Source organism: Lampetra fluviatilis, chromosome 23, assembly GCF_964198595.1.
Source record: "Lampetra fluviatilis chromosome 23, kcLamFluv1.1, whole genome shotgun sequence".
Lineage (NCBI taxonomy): Eukaryota > Metazoa > Chordata > Hyperoartia > Petromyzontiformes > Petromyzontidae > Lampetra > Lampetra fluviatilis.
This window is the reverse complement of record NC_136297.1, coordinates 9,735,425-9,757,005: the sequence shown is the minus strand read 5'-3', so window position 1 is coordinate 9,757,005 and position 21,581 is coordinate 9,735,425. Positions and strand designations below refer to the sequence as shown.

Below are 21,581 nucleotides of genomic sequence, written 5' to 3'. Positions count from 1 at the left end.
TCACTCCCCCCCCGCCAACAACCCTCCCCCCGTCATCCCCCCCGCCAACAACCCCCCCGCCAACACCCCCCCCGCCAACAACCCCCCCGTTCACTCCCCCCCCGCCAACAACCCTCCCCCCGTCATCCCCCCCGCCAACAACCCCCCCGCCAACACCCCCCCCGCCAACAACCCCCCCGTTCACTCCCCCCCCGCCAACAACCCTCCCCCCGTCATCCCCCCCGCCAACAACCCCCCCGTCAACAAACCCCCCGTCATCACCCACCCGTCAACAACCCCCCCCCCTGTCATCCCCCCCGTCATCCCCTCCCCCGCCAACAAACCCCCCGTGACGTCAGTGCCGTCACGTCATTGGCGCGCGACCACTCGGCCGGGGCCATGTGGGCTGATCGGTGGCGTGTTGGGGTCTCAGTTGCTTTGCCCGATTATAAGACGCACCACTGTCGCCGGCGCTGCGGTTTCATTTTACACGCTTTTATTTAACTCATTTAAATTAAAAACATTGTGGGGCGAGTCTCGTAGTTTGGCCAGTGTGCGAGCGAGCGTGTGTGTGTGTGTCGCCGGACAGATTTGTACAACTGCATTGACACCCAACACACACACACACGAGTTCGGGTTGCGGCTCTTACTTTCCGGAGCTCCGGAGAATGCATTCGTGCTTCTAGAGTGGACCGATCCATTCATGGATATTTTACGTCCAGCCCTGGTTGCTGCGGCTCTCTGAAGGGCTCTGGACCAGCCCTACATTGCTTGTTGATTTCTCAACTGGCCCGACTTTTACGTTGGAGGTCCCTGGTCTAAGTTCCTGGATGCTGGGGCTTCCGTGATCCCAACGCCGATTGCTGGAGGAGCACCCCTCCTGCTCCAATGTCTTGATGCTGGAAGAGGTCCCTGTCCCCCTCCAAATCCCTTGATGCTGGAGGAGCCCCGGCTTACGCATGGAGGCGGCGCGACTTGAGCATCTGTCCGTGCTGCTGGAGGACGCCGACTATCTGGTGCTGGACAAGCACTGGGACCTGCGCATCGACAGCACGAGGCGCCGCGAGACGCTGACCGTGCAGCAGCAGCTGCGCCACCGCTACCCGCAGCTCCTCGACCCCAGCACCCGGCACGGATTCAGGTGTCGCCTGCTGCACAACGCCCCCCCCAACCCACCACCCCTTGTCGCTTCGACGACGTCGCCAGAGACACCCAAAGTCCACTAAATCGAGTTACAGAATTGCCAAATGGACAACACCAGCGGTGCAGTGTTTTTTTCACGCAAATGTTATAAAGGTGCAGCCCTGCAATTCCTTGCTCACACCACCGCTGGTGAAAGGGTCTCCCGCTCTCTAGAACTCGCTCTCGTGGGCATTCTTGGGAAGACGGATGCTTGTGTTGCCTCCGAAACGTCGTAATTTAATTTATTTGTTTTCTTTTAACTTACGTGACTTTACCGAAAAAACCAAAGAGTATGAATCCTTGCAGTCACGAAAGCTTCAAATCTAGAATTCTTGGCCTACTCCACGCAGGCCACCTTTGAAGAGGTGGAAGATGCCCACACTTTACACCATCACCACCACAACCTGCCCCATTGACCGACTGTTGATGGACAGTACTCGTGCATACTGCCGGGTGACCAGAGGCGGGGATTTTGAAGAAACTTGCCTCGTTGTTTCCACTGCCACACCAGAAGAACGACACGGTGGACCTCTGGATTGCAAGTCCAGTGTGCCAACCATTGGCACCACGCGTATGAGATTATAATGCACCCATGCTATTTCCATCCACATTTAGAAACATGCGTTTAGATTTTGAGTTGAAACTTTCGTGACTGCAGCAATCCACACTCTTTGGTTCTTTCGGTAAAGTCACGTAGGTAGAAAAAATAATAGATCACGACGTTTCGACCGCAACACAAGCAATCGTCATCAGGCGAGACAACCACAGCAAGAAAACAGCAGTTTTATTTTACCGAAAGAACCAAAGAGTATGCATTTAGATTATACTGGTAGGAACGAAGTGAACCAGCCTACAATAGATTATATCGTCCGTCCGATGTCCGATTAGGTGTAGCAACATCGCCCCCTACTGCAAACACTTGGCAGGACCCTACAAAAACCTTTACACTCAGTGAGGCTTTCCTGGCTAAACAAGTGTAATAAATACATTATGTTTATATTCTTTGGTTATTCGTTCCTACCAGCCCACCCCGCAGGGACCTGTTTTGGCTGCTATACATTTCCACGTGAAAAAGCCACTTCGTTGAGCCATCATGTGGCCAGCCAGGTCGCTTCTGAAAAAGAAGCTAATTGCCCAGTTGCCTTTACCTGGTCAAAATAGACTTTTGTGTGTGTGATTTGCCTACATTTCCTAAGACTTTGCACTCCAATCGTGTTTTCGTATCATTTGCTGCAACCCTCTCTGGCAGCACCATTGGAACCTCCTTTGCCAGTAGCAAAATATAATTGTTTTTTTACCCATTTTATCTGGCAACAAAACTGACACCTTTTTTTACCACCTCTGTGGCAGGTTCTGCCACCAGCTGGACTACGCCACGAGTGGAGCCCTCTGCGTGGCCCTGAGCCGCCAGGCTGCTGGAGGGGCCTTCCGGGCCTTCAGTCAGCGGCGAGTCGCCAAGGCGTACCTCGCTCTGGTGAGCCGGCAGTGGGCTTGCCTGTGGCTCGTTTGTGTTACATCCCATACCTTACCAGTGCCCTACCTTATTACAGACCAATTCGGACCTCATTGGTCACCCCCCCGTGCCCTTATACATCTCAATGTTCATCCTACAAAGTCCGTATTTAAGCGGCTGTATGCAATATGGACGTGAAAACTCAATTTCTCTGTGCAAGAATACGGGTAAACCGTATAGCTATGCGCACCATAGGTAGCCAACCGTGCTAATCGGAGGTCGGGGGACGGATAATTAGATACAAAAAAAACATTTTCAAAGTGTGTAGCTTCCAGTGGCTTTTTAATGTCGGAAGAGCGTTACAGTCGGTCGCAGAAGCGCATCTGAAAGCGCGCGATGCGGTGACCGTCTTTGTTCGATGGCCAGCCAAAAAGCCGTGGGCTCAGACCCCTCAACCCTTACCCTCACTTTAAAGTGGAAAAGGAGTTGAATTAAGAGTTGGGTATCGCAGCCTTTCCTCGTATGCAGTATATCGTAAACATAGGGCAGCGATTCTCAACCTGTGAATGGCCACCCCTACCCGACATGGCATTTAACTCACAGAGGTCTATACTGGTATAAAGACCCACCAGACTTGCATAGAAATTCATGGAATTACGGACCCATGAACTCGTATGATTTAATTATTTTAAAAAAACTGGTTTCTCAAGTATGGTCACCATTGACTGTCACGTAAAATGTTGTTCTGCACTTAATTTGGCCTTATTTCAGCTTTTGAGAATTATCCTGTAAAATATTCATTTTGTCACGTGATGTACGTAAACTTAGGTGTGAACTCCCGTTTCTGACGTGTGCAGGTGAGGGGACACGTTAAAGAGGAGCACATGACCATTGACTATGCAATTGGAAAGGACACCAGGGAGGGACAAACACACATGATGTGCGTGGAGGCCACCCCAGGTGAGAAGTGGGGCATGGTGCCCGAAATGATCCGGTTTCATCGGACTGGAGGTCTTTGCCAGGTTTTACAAATAACCCTCAACAAGCTCTCTGTCAGGCGAATCACAGGCGTGTGATCCAGCCCTTTGAAGTTCAGGGTTAGTGGATCATATAGATTTTGGAAATAACCAAATCTGGTGAGCTGCAAGGTGATAAGGGTTTCAGTTAAAAAAAGGGCATAACCTTCCCCAGGTACTTTAATTTTATTCCCACAAGTCAAACATTTGTATCACACTATTTTAGTGTATCAGCCTAATGAGTTTTCGGGCCCAATTAAACAAAGCAATTCTGGACCTATTTTCACCACCTGGGTCAGACTGATTATTCAAACATTACTGGGCAAGAGCACTCTATCTAAGCCATGTGGCCGCGTTGACCGCAAATAGCCACATTTGTGGAAACGTGTAGAAGGGGCCTTTGTGCCACGACCTTTCTGCCGCATGCTCCCACAGGCTGCGACAACCCCAAGCCATGTCTCACGGAGCTCACGGTGCTACAGACCGGTCGCTACGGCGACGACCCCGCCACCAAGGTGCTGCTGCAGCCCGTAACAGGTGTGCGACTGCATGGTGCCAACAGAGACACCGCCACCGCTCGCGTGATTTCTCTCTCGCACACGATGGGCAAAGTTGGCAAGTCGGTCACTCGCCAGGGGATGTGCCAAATATTCCGGATCGACGCACTTTCCCTGCTGTATTTTAAAGCAAAAGTTGGGGCAGTGTTTTATTCTCGCAGTCGTGTGTGACCAGATTTATATAACTTTAATTACACCGGGTACACGTTTGGGGTGTGTCTTAATTTCTAGAGTGTCTTATAATCCAGAGAATATGCTAATCTGAGAACGGGTCCTTGTCATGTCGACTGAGACAATAAAAACCAATGCAGAAGACAGAGCACACAGATGAGACAATTGTACACGGTACAGACGAGATAGACAATGCACTGTTCAGACGAGACGTAGTACGGATGAGACGGACAATACAAAGGAGACTGATCATACAGAACATGTAAGACAATAAGCAACGATTGTTTGAATAAACTCAAGACCCCAGATATTTACAATTCCTAGATTTTACTCATTACACGCCAGTGAGATTCTGCACACTACGGGCTATCATCGGTGGTGATAGGCTTGCAATTGTGGGTGTACAGACACGTTTGGGCATGTGTATTTATGCTCGCATCTATACGCACGTGTCCGCGTTCCTGTTGGGGCTGGGCGTGGCGCTGGCCACCCACCCCTGCGTGCGCCATAGGTGCTCGCTAACAGCACTTGTCCAAGCAGTCACAGTTAAGGCTATACTGGGGATCTTTCTCTTTGTTGCGTCCTTGTGCATGGCCGCCGCGCGCAGGCCGCACGCACCAGTTGCGTGTGCACTGCGACGCCGTGGGCCACGCGATCGTCGGGGACTACACGTACAGCCTGCGCACCGATACGGCGCCCTACCGCACCATGCTGCACGCCGCGCTGCTCCGCATGCCGCTCGGAGAACGCACGGTGCAGGCGCGTCGACGACTTTGACGACCGCACCCACCGCGCACCACAGCACACGGCCGACTGCGACGAATGATTCTGTACACAGACTAAGATAATAACAAAAAATATTAAGAGACTGCAGGATACCGAGGAAGACCAAAAATTGGAATTGGCTGTGTCGTATGTAAAAAAGATCGGCCGATGTCACCGATTGGATGACGAGATATTGAAATTATTTGGCGATGCTGCGTTGCCAATGCTATGAAGGGCCATTCCCTAAAACGTCATATTTTAAGGTATTGTTATCAACGAATATGTTGTTGTTTTATAAAGGGGGGGGGGGATAAATTGCAGACCTCTCACACCAAGTGTTTCACCGCTTTGGTCAACTAGACTGAGAGCGACTACATTTAATTCGCAGGCCGAGACCAAAATAAAAACAAATGCTGACTCGAACTGTGCCGCTGCTCTCGGTACCGGCAGGCGGAGGCGCCCGACCCATTCGTGCCAGACGTTGACCCGAGCTGGTGCCCCGAGCAGACGCTGCGGAGCGTCGATGAGGCGCTTGCCGAGGTGGTGAGGAAGGCCGTCGCCACGGAGGCGAGGCTAGCCGCGGAGGAGGCGGAGTTGGCACGGCGACTCATGGCAAGTACGAGGAGCACCAGGCCGGTCAGCGAGGCGACGACGGAGGGTCTGCGGCGCTGGCTGCAGGAGTGGCCAGCCGACCTCTAGCCCCAGGCGTGCGACCTCTAATTCGGGTCGGGTCAAGTTGGCGCCAGCACCACCATCGTGCTGGGGTGGTTTGGAAGCACGCTCCCAAGAGAATGCTGCCATGCACGCCTTGTTTTGCGAGTGTACAGCAACCGACTGTTCTTCTGGAGAGGCCGAATGCACCTTACCTTCACAGGTGTGTGTGGGGCGTCCATCACGTGCTCGAGACTTCACTGCAAACTATAGTCTCCGTTAGCCATTCTCAACACACTGCGGGGTGACCTCTCCCAAGTGACTCCACTAACCTTTTGCCACTCCTGACCGTTCCAGTACTGCCGATGTTCTCTGGATCTCCTTCCTCCCAATGTATCGTTGGTTTCCTTCAACACAACTAGAAACTGGAAAGCATCCGACCGTTTCCTGCGTATAAACAACCCCCATCGTCCTTTAAAAATACAAGCACCTCCCCTCTAGATCCCGAGGTGCTTGTCATGCTCTCTGTGCAGTGCCTTTAGATGCTAAACAAATCAAACTGCTTTGCAATATACAACCTTTATTAATCCGGGCCTGTATAACTCATCTGTGGGCCTATATTCACCCACGTTTTGTGCTACTTTATAACTAGTCATGAATAGCCTTCAGTTCCTTTGACACTGCCAGAACGAGGTCTCTCTCCTCCCCCATACTTCGCCACGCTTGTCAGTGCGGGTCGGTGAAGTGAGGGGAGCGCAGCCAGGACTGGGTTTAGATATCGCTCGCCACCGATGCTGTCCGTCCTACGTGAGAGTCAAACCTCGGGTCGCCCGGTTCGTTGAGTGGGGCGCGCGCTGACCATTGCGCCGCCGACTCGCCGTTAATAAAGCGTTGAACAAGTTAAGAAGCTTTTTAAATTATTATTTTTAATATAGTTTTTATGTTGCAATCCAGTGGTGATAACAATGTGTGGCGAGGGTATTGTTTTAAATAGAGAAAGCTGTATGGATGACTAATTCACAATGAACTTGCACACAAGCTGCAGTCTACCGATTTCACGATTGGAAACCACCACGATGGGACAAACCGGATTTTATTTTGCAGGTTTGCAGGAAAAAAACTAAAACAATTTTAACTCAGAACCAATATTTTGTCATTTGTCTTTTATTTATTGAAGAATAAAGTTTTTTTTGGGTTTTAGTCAATGGCCGTATTTTTTACGCTGTTCTTAAATAGTAAGCCATTCATTTAAACACCCTGTGTTTACGCACTCCTGACATCGCCTCTTAACCATTGAACCCTGACCCTTGCCCCTCCTCCCGGGCAGGATCTAAATTCTCACCTGGCAGAGGATGTGGCATCTCAAAAGAAATAAACGTAAAATAAAGAATTCCATTCTTTTCTCACCAAATCACATGGGCGAGTTGGGTAATGACTTTGGGAGAAATTCGCGACAAAGGCATGAGCAGTAAGGCGAGTCTGACTGTCCGACTCTTGTTCAGACCGGCCAGCCACCCCACCCCTCCCCCCAAAGCCTGTTCAAGTAAGCGACTACACTGCCCGGTGGTGTAACATCTACGTCTTGAGGGTGTATCCCTCACGGAGATGCCTCATCACTGCAAGGCACCATGGGGAGCAGGGAAGTGCTGCTTGATAAAAGGCGTCCTGCACTGCTACTTGAAGCTCTGTAGAAGCGCAAGAGTGCCTGTAACACCACGTTGCACCCTCTTGTCGGGCACAATAAATAACAGAAATTTAATCTGCCGTTCTTGTTTTAACATACCTTTCTGTGGCGATTCTCAGCAAGCTAAACTCTGAGCTTTGTACTTTTGTCGCATTGTGTCGTTGGCTTATTGGCTTGTAACGAGGCATCTTAATTGGCAACATTCGTGGAAACATGCGACCGCCCCTCCAACCCGGCCCCTCTGCAGTCGCCACTTCGTGCCTCTACCCAACGTTATCGCTCGGCCTTCCTCGCTCTCCCAATATATTTATTTACCTTGAGCGCATAAATAAGAGCACTGCTGCCTTCGCAACAAATTACCGTTTCAGCATTATACATTTTCCTGTCCCTTTCTCCAATTAATATAATGGAACTGCACACTGTGGGGGTGGAGACGTGGGGTTACCGTGACAGCACCTCCACCAGCAACTCCAGTACAGTTCGCGATTGTAGGGCTGTACCCGCAGCAACGTTGGCACGGGCAGCCACATGGGACGGCCGGTGGGGCTGGAGGGGCCCGGGTTGAGTGACAAACAGTTAGAGGGTTGAGCGGGCAGCCGATGGCAGTGCTGGGAACTCGTCCTCCCCTCCGTGCCTTGCCGTGTGCCAAGACCAGTCCGCAGGGCCGACGACCTGACGACGATGAAAATGACAATCGCACACAGAGCCCATCAGCCGGCTTGGATACACAGCGAGCGTCTTTGAAGGCTGATGTGGCCTCAACACAGTGCTTGTGCCACGCTAGGTGCACTCTAAGGCCATGTGAAATGCCCCAGGTTTGCTGGCAAACCCAGATGCCATGGGTTGAATGACTGAGATGACTGAAGATGCACCACCTGTGCTCTCCACGGTCCCATTTTGCTGCGTTTTAGGCACCCGGAGCTCTGCTGGTTGTGAGCGTCGCTCCTATGCCCTCCACAATATTGAATGGTGACTGCCTCCAACTCTCCAATATCAAGTTTTAGGAGCCTCCTCCACAGAGGTCGATCTTGACACCGCTAGTCGAAGTCATTGCCGAGTCCAAAACAGGAAGATTTGTTACCCTGGACAAACTGTTGGGGCAAGTGCTGTTAGCAAGCACCTATGAAGGCCGGCACGGTACACGAAGGGGTGGGTGGCCAGCACCATGCCCGAGCGCCTTTGTCTCCCTAGTGGCGATGTTTACACCTCGCGCCAGGTATTCATTCGAGGCCGAGTCGACTTAGGGGAGGCCCAGGACCGGTTCGGATAATTGTCACTGGTGTTGGCCATGAACGGGAATCGAACTCGGGTTGCCGGGTTCATAACGCAGCGTACTAACCGCTACACTACCGCGACCCACGTACACACACGTGCGCACACGTACACACACGTGCGCACACGTACACACACGTGCGCACACGTACACACGTACGCACACGTACACACACGTGCGCACACGTACACACACGTGCGCACACGTACACACACACACGTGCACACACACACGTTCACAGGACCGCGTTCATAACGAGCGTGGCGGAGCGTGGACGTCGCTCACCTGCTGGCAGGACGGGCAGCAGCGGCAGTCAAGCTCACTCCCGGAGTCCGCGACTTTTGCCCCCTGCCCCTTCTTCTTCCGGGCCGCCCCTACTGCACCTGGCGGTGGCAGCGAAGCGTGAACGACTGCGGCGGCAACGAGCGCTCTGCACGCCGTTGTTGACGCGGCGGCGCCACGTCTCTCGCGAAGCTTTCGCGAGACGTTCACAGATACTCTATGCCACAGGAATAATCACTGCATCGTCAGCCGTGCCTTGTGTCACCTGATTAGCGATGCTGGGAGCTGAATAACATCACTGCAATGGTTCCCTTTCTTTAGCCAGGATCTCCACTTTGTTCAATCATGATCCTTTCTCTGTTTGTTTCATAGTTTGGGATACTGTACGAGCTTGTTATCGTAACGTGTTCCGAACCATTGTGGGGTCTCCTTGTCTTGACTTTGTGTACAGAGGGGGGGGGAGGAGGGGCGGTAAACTTCCAGGCCAGGAGAGTGACGATACATCGATCGCTTCGCGCGTCAAACCGCGTGCGATTTTTACGATTTTGACACGGGACGATTGCTTATGGCAACATGTTGGCTTATCAATGTAAATGCGACTGTAAGAACCGAGGCAAAAATAATGAAATTGTCGAATGAGAATCATGACCCAGGGAGGACGGACGGCGGCGTGAATCTTTACAGGCCGGACTACGATGATGATGGAGAACAGTTTGCTGCTCTCTCTCGCTAAACATAAATTACCCACAAAATTACTTTATTGGGTAAAAGCGCACGGCAAACAATAACTTTGCCGTACGTGCAAAGTTATTGTTGTTACCTGTACCTGGTTGCTGCTGCTGCCGCCGCCGCCTCTGCCCATGGGCGTCCAAGAGCTGCCGCTGCCTCTCCGTGTCGGGCAGCAGCACCAGCAGCTCCGGCAGCACGACGCCGAGGCCTACGGGGCCCAGCAGGGCCTCGCAGCGCGCGTGGTAGTCTATCGCTGACAGCGAGCCCTGGGCGACGCCACGGTGGGGATGGGGGGCGGGGAGGGGGGCCGGCAGGGCAAGGGGGTGACAGGTAAGTTCATGGGCGAGGTCATGGGCGAGTTCACAGGGACGTCTGGGACGTTCAAAGATATTTGTGAAGCCACAGAGAATCGATTTGATTTGTCCAGACCCACGATCAATGACTATTACAACGCACCAGCACCATTAGCTGCAATTACAATTACACTGTGATTACAGTTCATTGTGAATGACACAGTCGTAGCAAAACTGCGCTGCGTATACCTTGTGCCGCACAGTGATAGCTGCCATTGGGGAGGGGGGGGTTCCGCTTTGGCTGCAGCGGAGCATTGTATTAGTTGAGATATGAGATTACGATCGTGATTGACCCCAGGTCTGTCTGGGTTTGTGCCCCCACCTGGCGGAACTGGCCCGAGAGCTTCTTGAAGTCGGTGAACTTATCTTCGTCCTCCCCCAGGATCCCGCGCACGCGATCGATCAGGGAGCGGTTTCGCTGCACAAAGTTTTCCGGGGCTATGTAGCCAGTGCCGGCGCCGCCACCTCCAGCTACCTCCCCCTCTCTGCAAGCACGCACACACACAAAAGGCACACGACACATTAACGTACAAAGACCTCTTCTGTTGCCTTAACAGATTGTTGGGGACAGCAAGCACCTATGAAGGCCGGCACAGCAGAAGAGGGGGTGGATGACCATAGTTACACATCGCACCAGGTACTTGTTTGAGACTGAGTCGACCTAGGGGAGGCCCAGGACCGGTTCAGATAATTACCACTGGTTGGCCAAGAGCGGGAATCCAACTCGGGTCGCTGGGTTCGTAGTACCGTGCGCTAGCAGCTCCCCATAAGCATGCGGATACACAGACATGCACATATGAACATACTGCGTTGGGGTTAGATCGTGGCTGACGATTGCCTGGAGTGCCAGAATCACCTGCAGTCGCCGAATGCGGCCGGCACGGCCACGAGCCCGGGCGGGGCCCCTTTCGGCACGGCCACGGCCACCACCGCGGCCAGGCCCGGGGGGGCGATGCTCGTTGTGGACCCCCCAAAGCCTGGGGGAGCCGTGGCCGGTGCTCCCAGGCCGGGCGGGGGCTGCTTCACCACAGCGGCGGCGGTGGCGACAGGGCCAGACTTAACGAAACCTGGCACGGAGGGAGAAGGAAGCGATAGACGGTTAAAATCCAAAAACACGGAATTAGACTTCGCACAGCTCTGTTCTGGTTGAATATCACCGAATATCCGTACAATCATCATCAGTTCAATTTTAGAATAAAGTTGTATTCCTAGGAGGGATTTACCCAAAAGAAACCTGGCTAAATTGACGAACAGTGAAAGGGGAGGGTGTGTGGAGGTGGGGCTCACCGGGCGGTGGCTTGCGGGGCACAGCAGGCGCAGTCAGCGCCGGAAAGTCATCTTCAAGGCTCAGGAAACCACTGACTGCTTGCACCGGCGGCGGCAGCAGCAGGGACGGCGGGCCAGGAGGGGCGGCCAGGCCCGGGGGTGGTCGAGGGACGCCGTTAGCCAGGGTTCGCCGCTCGGTGCCGTTCGTCTGGTCAGCGCCAGAGGCTGGAGCCGGGGGGAAAGAGATGACGGTGACGAGAGTGGAGGAGCGAGCGGTCGGGGAGCGGAGGAGGACAATCGTCAGAGAGCAGTATCGATGGAGACAAACGCCTCCCGAAGGCGGGAAACCCCCTACGAGGCCCTCTCCCCGTGTGGCGCGCGTCGACACATCGAGTTGCTGATCAACGTCGCCCGCGATACACGCGTCAAACTGCGTGTTTACCAAGCAATTCACATCCATGCAAATGTACATGCTAATGTTCTATAGGCCAATGGAGCGGACGAACCTATAAACCAGAAACAATACAAAGGGGACTGCACAAACAAGAGTACGGAAAATCAACACCGAAGCAAATTGCGACTGAACGATATCAATTTATTGAAGCGCTTCTCACCTGGCTCTTCCCACTCCTTCTCCCACCAGCAATCGCTCTCCGAGCCACTGCTCCTCCCCGCCTCCTCCGCGGCCTGCCCGCCGGCGTCCTTCGCATCGTCCGTTCCCACCTTCCGCCTCTCGCTTCTGGCCGCCCCTTTCTCGTCCGCCGCTGTACCCGCCCCGGCCTTCCCCTTGCCCTTGTTCCGCTTGGCCTTTGCTCGCGACGCCTCGTCCGCGGCGGGCTGGGCCTCGGGCGCGACCGCTTTAGTTTCGCCGACGGTGGCTGCTCTCACCGGAGCCGCCGCGGTCGTGGTCGCGGCCCTCTTCTCATCCGCCCGCTCCCCGCCCAGTTGCTTCTTCCCGCCGCCCTTGCCCGAAACCTTGGGTGCGGCGAGTAGCGACGAAAGGTCGAAAAGCGTGGGCGCCGATCGGAACTCCAGCGAGGTCACAGCGGGGCTGGCGTCCTCCTCGTCGTCGTCATCGCGGTCCAGGCCCTTCATCACCGCGATTGCCGCGCTCCGGTTCTTGCGAGCAGCTACTTTGCTGCTCTTCTCCCCCTTTGCGCTTGCGGCCACGTTTGCCGCGGTGGCGGCGGCGCCGGAAGAAGAAGTGGGAAAGCACGGCGGCTCCAATTTTAACGTTTGGTCCGACGGTGCCGGGGGAACCGGGGCGGCGGTGGCAGCCGCGGTAACACCAGAGCTGCCCCACGCGGAGGCGCCGCCTGTGCCGCGCTGCTGCTGGCGCCCCCCCACCAGACCTGGCCGCGTCGGGACCTTCCCAATGAGCACTGGGAAATCGTCCTCCTTGAACGCCCGTGCGGCCACCGTGGACTGCCGGGCTGCGCCGCCACCGCCGCTCCCGCCGCCGGGCAAGCCCCCGCCGATACGCTCTGCCCGGCTCAGCGTCGGCAGGCTCGGAAAGTCCTCGTCCAGCGGCGCTTGTGGACGGGACCCAATCTGGACCCCTGAGAGATAGGGACGCTCCTCATGGGAAGAACTGGGCTGGGGGATCTTGCGAGGCTCCTGCTGTTGCAGTTGCTGCGCTTGCGTTGGTGCCAGCGCCCTGGAGACCAGCGCCTTCCCAAGCGATGCCAGGGTGCTGGGCTCGTCGTCTCGGCTCAAGGTCGCCGGCTTCTGCTGTGGTTTCTGTGGCTCCGCTTGCGCCTGTGACCTGGCCGTCTCCCGCACCGGCGCCGAGCCGATCGGCCCAGTCCTGAGCGCCTTGGCGCTCGCGCGGTCCTCGGCGATGCCGGCCGTCCTCTCCTCCCGCTTGGGTGGCCGTTTCTGTGGGTCCGGGGTCGGCAGCAATCCCTTGCGGAGCGACTGCAGGCTCGGGAACGCCTCCTCTTCCTCATCTCCCTCCTCCACCCTCGCGTTCCCCCGAGCCTTGGCCTGCAGCTTCATGCGCTGTGGTGGCGCGCGTCCCGAGCCCAACTTCGTCAGGCTCGGGAAGTCTTCCAGTTCCAGCTTGGGCTGCGGCCTCGGCTGCTGGGCCTGTGGCGGCGGGCCTTGTGGTGGCGGGCCCTGTGTTCTCACCGGCGGGCCCTGAGGCGGCGGGCCCTGAGGCGGCGGGCCCTGTGTTCTCAGCGGCGGGCCCTGAGGCGGCGGGCCCTGTGTTCTCAGCGGCGGGCCCTTCTGCCGTTTCGTGAGGCTAGGGAACTCTTCCTCCCTGGACTTAGGCTGGGGCTTCGACTGTGGCTGAGACTGCGTGGGGGCGAATGTTCGGCAGGGTTGCCCGGCGAAGCCCGGCACGAAGGCCGGCGTGGAACCCGTCAGGCTCGGGAACTCCTCATCAAACACCCGGATGTGAGACTGGTGCATTTTGGCCGCCATGTTGGAACGCGCGTGCGCGCTCTCCGACGCCGAGCTGAAATTCAAACAAACCCCCCCCAATGATCAGCAACGCGGAACAAAAAAGGATCGAGCACCCGTCACCGGGAAGGAGACAGTGGCCCGTTAAGTGGCTGTGGCAGCAGCGTGCGGGCCCACCTGGTGGAGGTGGCGACAGCGCCCAGGGCTGGGAACTCGTCGTGGGCGAGCGGCCCGTTGGACACCGTCTGACCGGCCGCCAGCGCCACCCGCTTGGCTGCCGTGTCACCCGTCACTGCCACCCTCGTGCCCACTGGTGGCGAGACAGGGTGTGGGGATGGCTCGTTAGAGCGCATGATGGCTCGTGATAAAGAGGATGTTGGCTCATAAACAGTGAACAGCTCGGCGGGATGAGCAGGAAAATGTGGACAGCAACGGGGACGGCACGTTGGGCAGCGCGACACAGAGCATGACACTGACCAAGTGTCAGAGATGGACCTGGTATGAACATTTTCAACTGTGAAATGTTTGACCAAATACTGTGTTATCTCGGCCAAAGATGCCGTCAGGCATTATAATTGATCCCCAGGCCTGATCAGAGGGAGAGCGGTGCTGTTCGTTGCGCGATGCAGTGTGGTTGCACTCCGGGACCTCACCCTCGGCCTCCATTTGGGCCCGCTCCGGACTGTCCCCGTCGCCTGAAGGAGAGTATCGTTTCGCTGTCTGCTCCGCTCCGCTTCCTGCAGCAGCTGCTGCCGCAGCCGCCACGGCCGACTGCTGCTGCTGATGTTGCAGCTGGGCACCCAGCGACTCCCGCAGCGCCATCACCAACTCCCGGCCCTCGTCCCTGGTCGTGACGGCACTCACAGACACCCGGCACGGTTAGTCGTAGTTCGCGTGCGTTACCTAGGGGCGCCGCGGTATGACGACACCACGGTACGTCGTACGGTACAAGACCCACGATAATCGCATCGTACGTTTTGAAAAACATAGGCATATCGTAATTGTCGTGTGCGCGTGTGTGAGCAGGTGTGAGCAGGTGTGTGTGTGTGTAGGTGGGGAGCGGTGAAGTCACCGCCACTGAGTGGCGAACGGCGGTTGTTGTTATAAGTATGTGTCTGCAGGTGTGAGTATCTATGTGTGAGCAGGTGTGAACAGGTATGTGTGCGAGCCTTTGTCTCTGTGCGTGAGCAGGTGTGTGAGTTGGTGTGTGCGTGTGAGATCCGGTGTCCGTGTGAGCATGTGAGCAGGTCAGTCTGTGAGCAGGTGACTCTCTGAGCAGTTGAGTGCGAGAGTCTGTGATAGTGCGAGCAGGTGAGCGTGTGAGCAGGTGAGCGTGTGAGCAGGTGAGTATGTGAGTAGGTGAGCATGTGAGCAGGTGAGCGTGTGAGCAGGTGAGCAGGTGAGCGTGTGAGCAGGTGAGCGTGTGAGCAGGTGAGCGTGTGAGCAGGTGAGCGTGTGAGCAGGTGAGCGTGTGAGCAGGTGAGCGTGTGAGCAGGTGAGCGTGTGAGTGTGTGAGCGTGAGATCAGGTGAGCGTGTGAGCGTGTGAGCAGGTGAGCGTGTGAGCAGGTGAGCGTGTGAGCAGGTGAGCGTGTGAGCGTGTGAGCAGGTGAGCGTGTGAGCAGGTGAGCGTGTGAGCAGGTGAGCGTGTGAGCGTGTGAGCAGGTGAGCGTGTGAGCAGGTGAGCGTGTGAGCAGGTGAGCGTGTGAGTGTGTGAGCGTGTGATCAGGTGAGCGTGTGATCAGGTGAGCGTGTGAGCGTGTGAGCATGTGAGCGTGTGAGCAGGTGAGCGTGTGAGCAGGTGAGCGTGTGAGCAGGTGAGCGTGTGAGCGTGTGAGCAGGTGAGCGTGTGAGCGTGTGAGCGTGTGAGCAGGTGAGCGTGTGAGCAGGTGAGCGTGTGAGCAGGTGAGCGTGTGAGCAGGTGAGCGTGTGAGCAGGTGAGCGTGTACCGGTTTTCCCTGGGTCTCGGTCGTCGCGGTGGACCCCTGTTCCTCGTATCTCGCTCCACGTCTTCAAAGTCCGCATTTGTCACCACACCTGCTGACCACACACCGCAAACCACACCTGCTCGCCACACACCGCATCTGGCCACCACAGACCACACACTACCCCTGGCCACCACACACCAACACCTGCTCACTACACACCACACAGCACCCACCACGCACCAGACCTGGTTGCCACAAACCACACCTGCTCACCAAAAACCGAACACCACAACTGGTCACCACGTGACCGAAACACACCCCACCGCATGTAACACCCCCGCTACCACCCCCCTCACCATCTGCCCCCCCACCGCCAACCCCCCCCCCCCATCCCCGCTTCTGGGCGTGCGACGGCACCCACCGTCGTTGCGGAGGTGCCGGCGGAGCGGGCACGTGAACTGCAGCTCCAGCTGCCGTGTCTGGCGGGCCTCGGCGCGGTTGCGGCTGTGCACGCTGGCGCGGTGGGCGCGCAGGTCGATGTCGGTGCGGAAGGCGTTGACGAACTCCTGGCCCTGGCAGGGGCCCTCCTCGCACAGGAAGTGCTCCGCCCGGAAGTGCTCCCGAAGGAAATTGTAGTCGCTGAAATTCGGGGGGGTCAGTGGGGGGGGGACGAGGGTCAAGGGGTTGAAAGCAATGGCGCGGTCTGGGGTTATGGAGTGAAGAGAAGATGCGGCCCCAAAAACGATACACACACCGAGAGTGCTTATACTGGTATGGGTAAACAGTTGGTAGGGCTGATAGGAGGGTACAGGAGGTAGGGCTGGTAGGGGTTGGTATGGGTACACAGTATAGTTGGTAAGGGTACGCAGTTTGTAGGGCTGGTAGGGGTTGATATGGGTACACAGGCGGTAGGGGCGGGGGGGGGTACAGGCAGTAGGGCTGGTAGGGTTACACAATTGGTAAGGCTGGTAGGTGGGTACAAGCAGTAGGGGTGGTTGGGTTGCAGTTAGTAGGGCTGGTAGGGGTTGGCATGGGTACAGTCGGCAGGGCTGATGGGGGCGGCTGGCCCAGAGGCCACTGGGCCTGGCCCCCTCACCTGTAGTACTCGTTGGTGCCCTCGGCGTCGCAGAAGTGGCAGTAGAAGTGGTCGCGCCGCAGGTGCTTGAGCAGCTCGTCGTTGTCAAGGTAGCGTTGGTCGCAGAACTGGCAGAGCGGGTGGCCACGGTGCGAGCGGTCGTCCGGGTCACCCGTGCGCCGGTGATGCGCCAACTCCTTCCGCGTGTACCAGCGCCGCTCCCTTGAGAAGATCTGAGCAGCACGCACGCACGCAAGCGCACAAACGCATGAACAAGATCTCCCGTTTGAAATTGAATCGTAATGTGTGACACACATGTACACACACAAACGGAAGATTCCCCCCCCCCCCTCCTTGGAGCCGTGAACAGACTGTTGGGACGGAAGTTGTAAGGTAACAACGATTAGCTCACAGCTTTATGGTATTTAGCACGCACACGCAATAAAGAGAAAGACATACATGCACAAGCAGATACACATAGAATCGGAATCTTTATTTAGAGTGGAAGAATCTGATGAGCTATGAAGCTCTTTTTCACAGATGTCCAGTAGGGGCGAGTCAGAAAGTTGCAACAAAAAACAACACAAAACCTGATGGGAGTACAGAGGAGAGGAAAGCTTGCGTGAACTGACAGATGAATCACCTGAAGTGAACACCAATCGTGAAGAGAACGCCCTCCATCTCTCGCTCTCTCTCTCCTTGGGAGCAATCCACGTCTCACCGCAATGTACGTCTCCACTCACCTTGAGGTGGCGCAGGCAGAGGTCGCACGGGAAGCGCTCGTGCTGCTGCTTCATGTGCTTCTGCAGCTCCTGCAGTGTGGAGAACGGCGGCAGCGCGGGGCAGCGCGGGCACGCGTGCAGCAGCAGCTTCCTGCACGTGACGGAAACCGGGCGGTGATGTGACGGGTCAGGACAAAATATCTGTTTTGTCTTTTTACTCCCGCCCCCCCCCAAATCTCCATTGTGCAGTCTTGCTGCCAGTGGTGTAACTGCGTTATCCGTGGTAACAGGCGAGCCCCGACAGTGATTTAAAATTGCCCGGTTACTGTTCCCATAAACTTCACCATCAACTCCTCCACCCATGTTGACTTGACTGTTTAGTCTCAACCACACTGCGTTCTACCAGCACCACACTTGCAGCAGGTCACAACGCTTCTCTTTTCCGCTTCTTCTCTCGCGCTGCTCGGCAACTGTGACTTAAAAACACTACTAAACAAAATAACAACAAAAAGCCCACCAACGGCGTCACTCGTGGCAAGCATCAGCGAGGTCGGCGGTGCGAACGCCCCTACGAGGCGCAGCGCTGATGAGTTCCAAGATGGACAAGGTCTGCGGGAGCCGGGCGGGGGGCTGGGGACCGACTAGGGAGAGGTAAGAGCCGCAACCCGCCAACGGTGTACGTTGAACTTCTTTCACACAGTATGTAGGCAACCATGCGAATCGGAGGTGTGGGGGAAGAACAGCAAACTAAACACAAAAAAGCAGTTCTAAAGAAATGAGTTTTCAACCTAGAGTTAAAAGTGCATATCTGCAGTGGCTTCCTAATATCGGAAGAGCATTCTAGACAAATGCAGAAGTACATCTGGAAAGCGTGCGATGCGGTGATCGTATTTGTTCGATGGCCAGCCAAAAGCCGCTGCGAGGATGACCGGAGTTCGCGTGAGGGTTTATGCTCCTTGACGAGATCAGCAAGTTATTGTGGTTCATTTGTGGAAATAGCTTTGTGTGTGTAATGAGTGCGACCTTAAATGTATTCGTTCGACAACCCGACGCCAATGCAGCTTGGCGAGCACCGGACGGACACGGTCAGATCTTGCGGTACCCTCCCCCCCCCACCTCCGTCACGACACGTGCCGGAGAATATTGTACACAAGCTGCAGTTTGGCACCGACCTGTACTTGTCGCGCGTGCCCTCGCAGTCGAAGCAGATGCCGTGCTCCCGGTCGATAGTCATGCGGCTCGTGTCGAAGGACGCGAAGGGGGCGAACGTGTGCGTGAACACCACCTGCCGGACGGCGCGCACGGCATTGGCAGGTCCCACGGGCAGGGCAGGGCAGGAGTGAGCTTAAGACACCCATTTGACCGATGGAGAATTGCCTTCGGTGGCTTTAGGCCATCACCAACGAGGCAATGTAAGACGCATGGACCACCGACTCTCAAGTACTGTACTGCCTTCAACACAATCTCCCTATAAATAATCTCCGCTCCTGGCCAATAACAAGCTGACGTTCGTAGTCCGTCTGCGTAAATCACAATTTGTGTGAAGAGTTAATGGCTTGGGAAGCCCTTCTTCCAGCTGTGGAATAATCGTGGCTGTTGATGTCCTTTGATGGAAATACTGCAGTCCGCCGTGGGCATGTGGAACTTCCACTAATGGTTGCAAGGCATCTGTGCATTGGCATATGTTGCTTAGAGTTTGTCTAAACCACTACCTGTCAGTCTACATTTTTTCATGCTGACTAAATGAATAGACCAACACAGTGTGACATTATACGTATCAGAAATATTGACGTCGACAAAGACGAAACCTAATCTCTCGGGAGGTGCTCGTGATGAAACGGACAAGAAGAACACGTGTTGGAAGTGAGGACATATTTAATCAAGGCAAATGTAAACGTAAAGACACGTCAGTGGGTGGCCGCGCCTTGGTTAGAATGTTGATTCGGCAGAGTGCACGGGGAACGCATCAGTCTTTTCTTGGATTTTCTGTTTGCACATAGTCACTTTAAGATGTATTCTTGTTCATGTTTTTGTTTATGTTGTTGTTGCGGTTGCACCCGATTCAAGAGCCGAATGGCTCACAGGGCTATACCTAATAAATGAACTTGAAATCAGAAAGTCGCTCACCACTGAGATGTAGCAACGAAATGTGCCCGCGTACAGGGCGGCTTTCTCGCTAACTACACATCACAGGTAACCGTGAGAGATTGGTGACCGCTTGGGGGAGGGGCAAGTGTTATGGCCGATGTGTGAGTCAACTAATACCTGTACAGTGTACACTAAACTTCAAATCTAGTGTACACTAACTTTATGATGGTTCAAGGCCATGAACGCCTTGGTGATAAAGGGGTGGGGAACCTTTTTTTCTGCCAAGGGCCATTTGGATATTTATAACATCATTCGCGGGCCATACAAAATTATCAACTTAAAAATTCGCCTGTCATATTTGGTCAAACATTTAATTAACCCACCCCTAATGCGATGGCTGGGACTGCTTCTCTTTGGGCGAGGCGTGTGATGTTAGCTGCTGGTATTGATGTTGCTGCTACTCGCAACTGCTTTGCCAGGTTTGCTCCTAGATTTATTGAATTTCGAGTCCCGCCTGCGATTGTCTTGGCAGGGCCACACCAAATGATTTCGTGGGCCTTATACGGCCCCGCAGGGCCAGACGTCCCCCACCACCCCTGTGATAAAGGATGGCTCAATTACCCGTGTCTCATCAAAGTGAGCCTCCCCACCCCATTCAAGTTAGGCCGCTGTTATCGTTCAATGTCGCCACGCGGGGTTACGCAATTAGTCCGATTACAGGCCAAGAGACGTGAACTATCATCGGCAACCACCTTCACCTGAACGATTGGCACCCGATGTGCACTGTGGACCTGGTTGGGTTCGAGGGGGGGGGGGCGAGCAAAAGACTCTGGACCTGACTGGGTTGCTGCCCACCCACCCAGCCACCCGCCTGGGCCAGGTGGAAGACGCCGCAGATTTTGAAGGTGGCCCAGCCGAGGCTGGCCGGCCTAGTGGAGGCATTCGGGGTGCCTCAGGGAGAGGGCCGTGGGGTGTATGGGAGAGAGAGGCGCGATCGGTCAACAAACCGAGGCTGGGCCCGGGCAAGGCCAGACAGGAACCAGCGCCTCGAGAAGGGAACGAGGTCGGGAGGGTGCGAGCGAGCGGGGGAGGTTGTGGGTGGTCAAACGAAGGCAGTGGGGAAGATCGGGCAGTGGGGGGGGGGGGGCACCGTGTGTGTGGGGGGCACCGTGTGTGTGTGTGGGCAAGGCAGCAAATGGGGAGTGGACAAGCGACCAAGGCAGCGGTTAAGCCGAATAGACAAGGCCAGACATGAACCACGGCCTCGGCTAGAGAACGCGCATAGGCCCAACTGGGACGGGCGCATGGGCCCGACTTGGGTGGGCGGGTGAAGGCCGTGGTGGTGGGGGGGGGACAAGGCGAGTGTAAGTGTCGTCACCTCTGCGAGCTCCAGGCGGCACACGGCGCAGTAGGGTTGCTCGCTGAGCACCCGCATCTTGGTGGAGCACAGGAAGCACACGGGGTGGTCACACTTGCCCAACGCGAACACGTCCACCTCCTGGCAGCACAGCACGCACGGCCCGTGCGCCGCGGCCGGCTTGTTCGTGTTGGCCATGGCGACGATGCGGTGATGGGGGGTGGGTGATGTTGGTGTTGGCGGTGTTGGTGTTGGCGGTGATGAGCGTTAGCGATGAGGCGACGGAGGTGGCGGTGATGATGGTGGTGGTGGCGGTGTTGGGAGGGTGGTAGCCGGGGAGGGGGGGGGCCTGGCTCGCTGGGCGGAGTGACCGCACGGCACCGCGTCTGCGCCTGCGTGTCAAGCGCCGCGCCGCGCGACTCGACCGGCGGCCACGTTGCTCAGGGAGGGGCGGGCGGGCGGGAGGGGAGGAGAGCGAAGCGCGCCGCCCTCTGTTGGGCGAGGCCGCGCGGGCAGTGACGTCATGTCGCGCGCGCGAAGTCGTTACGTCATGGCAGCGCGCGCGCGAAGTCGCAACTTCATCGCGGCGCGCGCGAGCGAAGTCGCTACGTCATGGCAGCGCCCGCAGCGAAGTCGTTACGTCATG

At 56.0% G+C, this 21,581-nt stretch overlaps 2 protein-coding genes across 2 annotated transcripts; one reads left to right on the top strand and one right to left on the bottom strand.

The window, feature by feature from the left end:
- Window positions 1–365: 365 nt before the first annotated feature.
- Window positions 366–5,822, top strand: RPUSD1 (RNA pseudouridine synthase domain containing 1). Its single transcript, XM_078867136.1, has 6 exons — window positions 366–1,120; window positions 2,512–2,635; window positions 3,472–3,574; window positions 4,066–4,167; window positions 4,966–5,117; window positions 5,574–5,822. Exons 1-6 carry the CDS (start codon window positions 939–941, stop codon window positions 5,820–5,822), a joined length of 912 nt encoding a protein of 303 aa, XP_078723262.1. The 5' UTR covers window positions 366–938.
- Window positions 5,823–6,952: 1,130 nt separating this feature from the next.
- ZNF598 (zinc finger protein 598, E3 ubiquitin ligase) lies at window positions 6,953–21,405 on the bottom strand. Its single transcript, XM_078867120.1, has 15 exons — window positions 20,957–21,405; window positions 18,663–18,775; window positions 17,512–17,641; window positions 16,790–17,001; window positions 16,115–16,332; window positions 15,715–15,802; window positions 14,421–14,611; window positions 13,945–14,077; window positions 11,976–13,822; window positions 11,383–11,586; window positions 10,952–11,162; window positions 10,418–10,580; window positions 9,840–10,008; window positions 9,017–9,114; window positions 6,953–8,130 (listed from the first exon to the last, which is right to left on the bottom strand). The coding sequence occupies exons 1-15, from the start codon at window positions 21,131–21,133 to the stop codon at window positions 8,035–8,037; spliced, it is 4,050 nt and encodes a 1,349-aa protein (XP_078723246.1). The 5' UTR covers window positions 21,134–21,405; the 3' UTR covers window positions 6,953–8,034.
- Between the last annotated feature and the right edge of the window lie 176 nt (window positions 21,406–21,581).

Bases quoted from the DNA above. Each gene is read 5' to 3' on its own strand.
- RPUSD1 (XM_078867136.1), top strand. From the start codon at position 939: ATGGAGGCGGCGCGACTTGAGCATCTGTCCGTGCTGCTGGAGGACGCC. The intron at 1,121-2,511 runs GTGTCGCCTGCT...CCTCTGTGGCAG, and splicing joins AGCACCCGGCACGGATTCAG to GTTCTGCCACCAGCTGGACT. The intron at 2,636-3,471 runs GTGAGCCGGCAG...TGACGTGTGCAG, and splicing joins CCAAGGCGTACCTCGCTCTG to GTGAGGGGACACGTTAAAGA.
- ZNF598 (XM_078867120.1), bottom strand. From the start codon at position 21,133: ATGGCCAACACGAACAAGCCGGCCGCGGCGCACGGGCCGTGCGTGCTG. The intron at 15,803-16,114 runs GTGGGTGCCGTC...TGTGGTCAGCAG, and splicing joins CCGGCACCTCCGCAACGACG to GTGTGGTGACAAATGCGGAC. The intron at 11,587-11,975 runs GTGAGAAGCGCT...CCCCGGCTCCAG, and splicing joins GAAGGAGTGGGAAGAGCCAG to CCTCTGGCGCTGACCAGACG.